Here is a 7,222-nt window from a genome sequence, read left to right on the forward strand (position 1 = left end):
AAGAAGGAAACAATCTCATTCCAACTATTTGGTACCATCTTAGGTACCCACTCAGAACAATACACAGACCTTACCATCAAGAAACTTACTGCCTTTCAAGTAGGGAAGATGTATACACAAATAAGTATATACAAAATGACACACTACTAGCATTTATTTACTTATTTATTTACTTCTAGTATCTTAGAACTAGGCATTGTTCTAAGCTTATTATCACCGTATCTATTAACTAATTTAATCCCATGAGGTTGGTCTATTAATATCTCACCTATGCAGATGAGCCATAGAGAGGTTTAAGCAATGTGCTCTGGGACTCACAATTAGTAAGTGGACAAATTGGATTAGAAACCTGGCAGCAGATAAGAGACTTTATGACCTTGCTAAAGGGCTTGAACTTCACCCTATTAATCAGTGGTCCCCAAGTAGGGCTAGTGTATCAAAATCCATACCAGCCCCTTAGAGTAGGAAAAAGAGGGCATCCTAACTCTTGAGAATGACTGCCTTTGTAGGCCTCTTTTACTGTTGGAAGGGCACCCCCCCATCCTGTACATGCTGGGGTAAACAAAAATGGAGCACTGCTGTTATACAGGCAATGAGAATTCACTGGGCTCATGAACAGACAACTCCAAAAACAAGGGGGAAAAAATGTAGCAGTGAGTCTAGTCACACTAGCTCGTAAGGTCCTAGCCTATTTCCATAAAATTTAATGCTACCTGAACAGGCAGCATGTTTATACTCATTTCCTTTAGGTGTAGGTAACAGTTTCCTGCTACAAACTCAGGTGTTTAACACACCACACTGGACAACCACAGTCTCCACCCCTTTGCTGCTTTCAAAATAATTTTATTTACAAGGGTATTTTCCCCACTGGCATTTCCCACACATAGATTTTGGTAATCAAGAATACTCTTTACCACAACTTACCTGTCCCCTTTTCCCCCTTTGAAACAGCTATCCTGATTTATATCAGTACAAAGTTTTGCCTATGCAGAATCATGGGGCAGCAGAAAACATTTCACCTCTTACTTCATAAAGAGGAAAACAAGTCTCAGAGAGGGAAAATAACCTGCCCAGGTTAAACTAGCCGGTGAGTACAGAACTATGACTTGAACCTGGTTCTTTGCCACCAAGCCCAGTGACGGAGACTTACAACTGTTGAGAAGCAGGATGCTTTTAAATGGCTCACAAACATTTATTTAGATAGTTATGCACGTAAGAAATATAACCACCACACCTAATCCAGTTTCACAAGCATTACTGCTTAGGGCAATGTGTTTATGCTTTTTAAAAAGTGAGCTGGATTTAGTAAATAATACCAATTCAAGAAATATATAGAAAATTAAGAAGGGATGTATACAAGTGACTCAAGTCTGGGAAACAAGGCACCACATCTCTCTCCTAACTGAAGAGTTAAATTAATAGTAATAGGGCATTAAGCATTGATCTCCTTGCCTGTAATTCACATCCTTTATTTCTTTTTCTTGTCTTATTGTATTGGCTAGACCTCCAGTACAATGCTGAAAGGCCACTACTGATAGCACCTTTATCTGACTGTAAATTTAATGATACTTCTGAAGTAATATGCTTAAGTAACATGTTTTTTAGGTTTTCAGTAGACACACTGTTCTTGAATTTATGGAAATTCCTTCCTATTTCTGGCTCAGTGAAATTTTTTGAATACTTCTCTCTGACCCACCCCTATCCCTTCTCCATACTGCCTTCCAGGCCTCTTCCTTTTTCTTTTTTTTCCTTTTTCTTATTTCAGATTTCTTCCTACATTCTCTGTATCTCAAAGTACTATATCTGCCACTACACATAACTGAGACTCTTTGAAGATACTCTGCGAGTTCTATACCTGTCTGCTGTTTCAGTTCCCTGAATCCAACTGCTTCTAAAACTGATAACTGAAAATCTCAAAACACTGTTCCCATCACTTGCAGAGCATTTCTTCCTTCCATGTCTCAAACACACACCTAAATGTCTTCTGTACTTTAAAATAAAAACTCAGGAAATAAAGAACAAAATTGTTCCGGATATCTGTTAAATTCTCCAACTAAGAGCTTAAATCTGAGAGCTGGCTTAAGTAAGTGACTAAGATAGAAAATCTGGAGGATTTTAAAGAAGTTCTGAGAGAGGCCGTTGGATCCAGATGTTCATAACTTCTCTTTCTCCTTTGCGAAAACGAAAAACACTGAAGAAAAAAAGTAAAGGGCTAGAGGTAGTACTTGTCAACAAACATGGTAGTTCCAGGATATAAAAACTGAAGAGACCAGAAGGGGGGAAAAATCAACCCTTTAAAGCCCAAGCAAGTTACGAATTCTTTCCTCGTCAGTTTTTCTTTCAAAACAAAAGGGCACATAATCTTTCCCGAGGCAGCAACACCGAGGGGAGCAGCCAAAATGTTGCATCATACAAAACACTCGCGCTTGAGAAACAAGAAACCAGATGGTGGTAAAATACCTCGGACAGGAAAACCCAAGTTGGGAATCTCGGTCTTTTCCGGAGGCCCAGGAATGTCTACTCTTTTTAAAACATTTTTTCAGACGGAATCGAAAATTAAAGTTACAGTTTCCTACAGCCGGAGTGACACGCTCTTTCAGAAAGCGTTCAAAGAAGTTCAGTCCATCAGCTCACGACGGCTGAGGCTTCGCCTCCCGGGCTGGGAGTGGACTTGGGTCGAGAGCCGAGGGCTGCGGTGGGGTGGGGTCGGGCGCCCCGGCGGCGGCTTGGGGAGAGGGGGGTGACAGGACCCACCCCCGCCGCGGTCGCAGGAACTGGGGCCTCCGGGGCCCCGGGGTGGCGGCGGGGCTGGAGGGAGAAGCTCGCCCCACCCGGACGCGGGACGATGTGAGGCATCCACCGGGGTCCCCGCGGCTGGATACGGTGCCCGCCCCGCCTCCCCGCCCCTCAGTGCTGGCTTTCTGGGGTCCCGGTCCCACCCCGGCTCCCTCGACCGGCCTCGGCGCCGGGAAGGCGCGGGTGGGCCCAAGACAATGGGCCGGGGGCGCGGGAGCAAAGCTCGGCTCCAGCCCGCTTGCCCTGCGCCGCGTGGGGGCGCCGCGGCTGAGGAGCGCCCAGGGGACGCCGCCCCCCGCGGCCAGGCGGGCGCAGGGCGGGGGCAGTTGGCGGCTCTGGGAGGACGGGACGGCGGCGAGGGCTCACCTTGACGAAGAGCTCGATGATGGGCTCTTTGTCCTCCTCCTTCAACCCGTTCAGCGGCATCGACAACGCCATGGCCGGTTCGGCTGGGCTTGTTTCTGCTCCGGGACTGCTCTGGCTACGGGCTCCCGCCGCGCTGCAGCTCCCTGGACTGTCCTGGCGTCTAGCTTGCCTCAGCCTCCACGCCTCAGGCTCGTCTCCTCAGCACCGCCCCACGCCCCGCGCGCGCGACTGAGGCGGCCGCAGCCCCGGCCCCTTCAAGTCGCGGGGGCGGGGCACCGAGGCGGGGTCTCGGCTGGGGGCGGGGCCAAAGGCCGGAGTCTCCCGACTCTCCAGAGGAAAAGTGGGCGGCCGGAGCTCGGGGGCGTGGCCTCGGCCAAGTGGGTGTTGAGTTGGGGTGGGGGGGTTGGGGGCAGAAGGATGGCTCCGGCCCCTGGAGGCTGCTGAGGCGGCTTGACCTCGGCTCAGGGGCGTGGCGCCGGTGGGGACCAAGAGAAGCCAGGGCTTGGGCGAGCGGAGGGCGGGACTCTGAGCCTCGCCTCCCTAGGTGGGGCGGAGGGGAAAGTCCCCCGGGAACCAGCGCCTGACACCGCCTCCCGCCGAAGTGCGCGCGCGTCCTCGCAGCTGCTACTGGCGCTGTGCCAAGTGACCTCAGCCTTCGGCCGGCCTGGAGAAGCAAGAAGGCATCTCCCGCCCTCTCCCCTCTGCTGCAGCCCCCCAGGACTCGTCGCCCTTTCCCTCAGCAGTCGCCTCCCCGCAACACCCTCAGTTAGGCAGAGCTCCCTTCTGCCTCTTCGAAGAAAGTTTTCATCCCCTTAGAAGCACCGTTTTATCCTTCCTCTCTGACTTCTCCGTTTTCCCTTTTGACTCTCCCGTCACTTCTGTCTTGGGAGCCAGCGTATTAACACATATTTATGAGACCCTACAGTGTGCCTGCCCCCCACCCCCCCGCAATAAACAGCACGGACCGTGATCCCTCTCCTCCGAGAGCCTAAGGTCTTGCTTGAACTGAACGCCTTTGCCCGAGGCTACGAAGGACTCTCAAGCCATTCATTCATAGGGTTCCTCTTCCCCGAAGTGATTTCCTTTCCCCATCCACCTGGCAAACCTGAAATATCAGAATCACCTGGGTGCTACACCCAGACCTGCTTTACCCAATTCTCTGCTTCTCCTCCCGAGGGGAAGGGAGAAATTCCCATTTTAACAAGCACCGGGACCTTTTGAATGCGGGTGGTCTTCAAACTGGAAAAACTCTACTGGGATTTGAAGTCCCTGAGGACAGTGGCTGTATACTTTGAGTCAGGCAGGAGGTAAGCACCGGTCTGGTTTTGCGACTGATGAATGCCTGGGGCAAGTGTCATCCCCTCTGGAAACAGTTACTTGTCCCCTCTTCTGACTTTCCGACTTTCCGTAACATGACTCAGCTACTCCTCCCCACCTCCTAGCTTAAGTTGAAGGCTGAGTCCTGAGAGGATCAGACCGAGGTTTATCTCTCCACATCCTCAGAGCATAGCACATGTCAGAATGTTTTAACAAAGTGAACGTATGTGTGAAAATATAGTGAAACCGGCAGCTCCTCCCTCTCCCAGTCCATAGCCTGTTGCTCAAATTCTCTTGCAGGAACTCTTTAAAGAAACATCCTACCCCAGGGGTTAGAAGCACATGATCTAGAGTCAGACTAAGCCCTTAAACTGCAAGATCCTGAAATCCCTGCCTGCTCAGTCACTCAGTTTGCGACCCCATGAACTGTACAGGAGCCTCTGTCCGTGGAATTCTCCAGGCAAGAATACTGGAGTGGGTTGCCATTTCCTCCTCCAGGGAAATCTTCCCGACACAGGGATGGAATCTGCATTGGCAGGCAGATTATTTTACCACTGAGCCACCTGGGAAGCCCCAACTCCCTAAGCCTCAGTTTCATTCTCTAGATGGGGGTGGGGCTGTTACTGGGCCTTCCTTACATCATGTCCTGCTTAGTCAGTGATAGCTACTATCGCCACTCTAGGCCTCCTGTCCCTGTCCACCCCTACAGGCGAGGATGGCGTCACACTCAACTCCCCGAGACCAGCCCATTTGTTGAAAAGAAGTAAAATGCCAGAAGGCTGTCCCCGAGATGGGAACCCAAACCAAAAAAACAATAAAACAGAAACTGAAGTGCCAACTGGAACCTAAGTGTTAGTTCTTCATGGAGTCAGGAAAGTGAACCAAAGTTTGCTTCCAGTGTCTACCTGCCTGAAAAGGAACCAAAATAGTGAACCAGTTCAAAGCGGATCCAGGTCCAAAACAATCAAATGGGACCTCCAAGATGACCCCAGACTGGCCCTGAGGCAAAGAATGTTTCCAGGCCATCCTCTTGTGAAAAGGTTGCCTGATGGTCATCAAATTCAGCTTGAATCAGTCACTATTACCTGTGGTGAGTGTCTGCTGACAGCCCTGTACTGGCCTCTCGGCCGAGGGCATGCAGCTGACCAAGGCGTGGAGGGATGAGCTGAGCAGGAGATTTTAGGCCTTATTGAGGCAGATCCTAACTGACAGGAAGCCGCTGACATTCTCCCCCACAGAACCTTGAGGCAGTGATGAGACCCGGAGCCTGTGCTTAGAAATCTGATCACAGTCACTTCTACCTACATTTCCCAATTTCCACCACCACGTGGCTTGCATGGATGGGCAGAGCCAGTCCAGGGAGAGGTAGAAAGGGAGAGAACCAGGAAGTGTATGTGGGGCAGGGTCCACAAGCATATTGCATTTAAGTCTCATATTCCAGTTTTGAAATGCATGCATGTTTTGCATTCTGTATTCGTTTGTTTTTATAACACGCACACAGATCTTGAAGACAGGTAGAGATGTGTTCTCCCTCCTTCACCCCCACCCGCTTCTGACCTCATCTCTTATTCCTCTCCCCTTTGCTCTCTATCCCAGGCACATCTGCCTCCTTGCTATTCTTTGAATGTGCCAAATGCCCTCTTGCCTCAGGGCCTTTGCACTTGCTCTCCTCCTTCTATGGAACATTCTTCCCCCAGAGGAACATTCTTCCCCCAGGATTCCTGCAATTCCCATTCCCTTGCCTCCTTCAGGTCTTTGCTCACATACCTCTTTCTCAGGGAAATCTCCCCCAATACCATCCTACTCAACATTCCAAGTGGTCCAACCTCATTCTACTCTCCACTTTATTTCTCTCCATAACATGTATCACCCTCTGAAATACATTTTACTTGTTTGTTTGCTTATTGTCTCTCTCCTGCCACTAAACATTAATTCCATGAGGGCAGAACTTTTTGTTTGATTTTTGGTTATGGCTGATATTCCCAGCTCATAGAACAATTCATAATACACAGTAAGAACTTACGGAACGGGTGTACGTGCCTTGTTTAAGCTACTGTTTCCTGTACCCGTGATGTACCCTTTGGAAGGTCTTGTTCGCGCCTTTCTGAGAGGTCAGGTGGTTTGTGTTTGTCTATGATTGCTGCTAAATGAGAAGTCAGGTTTTCCAAGGGGCAAGATGGCACCTCCAGAAAGCCCCCACTGCTGGCACACTTGCCTCTTCCCAGTCCTGACTCTGTAGTGCTGCTCTAGCTGACTGTCTCAAACCCACTGTCTGCAACTGAGGCAGTGAAGTACTAAGCACGTGGACTCTGGGGCAGACTGCCCAGGTTGCAGTTCTGCCACTGTCGTTTACTAGCTCAGAATACCTTATTTAACTTGGCTGTGTTCACTTTGCTCCTCTGTAAAATGGGTCTGAAAATAGTAACCAATAATAGTTATGACTTTTAATAGGATTGTGGATAAGTAAATCCATGTTAAGTGCACGCAGGGGTGCCTGGTGCATGGTAAGTGCTGCTTAGGAAATAGCTGTTGGTCTTAAACCCATCTGTCCTTAATCTCAACTACTGAACTCTCATGATGCATGCCAGATATCTGAGTGTTTTTATATCCAATCACATTTATTCCTCATGGGGACTTCCCTGGGAGTCCAGTGGTTAAGAATCTGCCTTCCAATGAAGGGAATGTGGGTTGGCTCCCTGGTTGGGGAACACATTGTTGTTTAATCCCTAAGTCATGTCCAACT

General features: G+C 49.5%; 1 protein-coding gene across 1 annotated transcript in view; it reads right to left on the minus strand.

Annotated features, from left to right (window-relative positions):
* Nucleotides 1-3,466, minus strand: part of CLIC4 (chloride intracellular channel 4) — a 78,474-nt gene extending 75,008 nt beyond the window's left edge. Inside the window, exon 1 of the mRNA XM_061393103.1 lies at nucleotides 3,163-3,466. Within this exon, the coding sequence (XP_061249087.1) occupies nucleotides 3,163-3,234 (72 nt within the window). The 5' untranslated portion in view covers nucleotides 3,235-3,466. The remainder of the gene's footprint in view (nucleotides 1-3,162) is intronic.
* Nucleotides 3,467-7,222: the final 3,756 nt, after the last annotated feature.

This window comes from Bos javanicus, chromosome 2 (assembly GCF_032452875.1).
Source record: "Bos javanicus breed banteng chromosome 2, ARS-OSU_banteng_1.0, whole genome shotgun sequence".
Taxonomy (NCBI): Eukaryota; Metazoa; Chordata; class Mammalia; order Artiodactyla; family Bovidae; genus Bos; species Bos javanicus.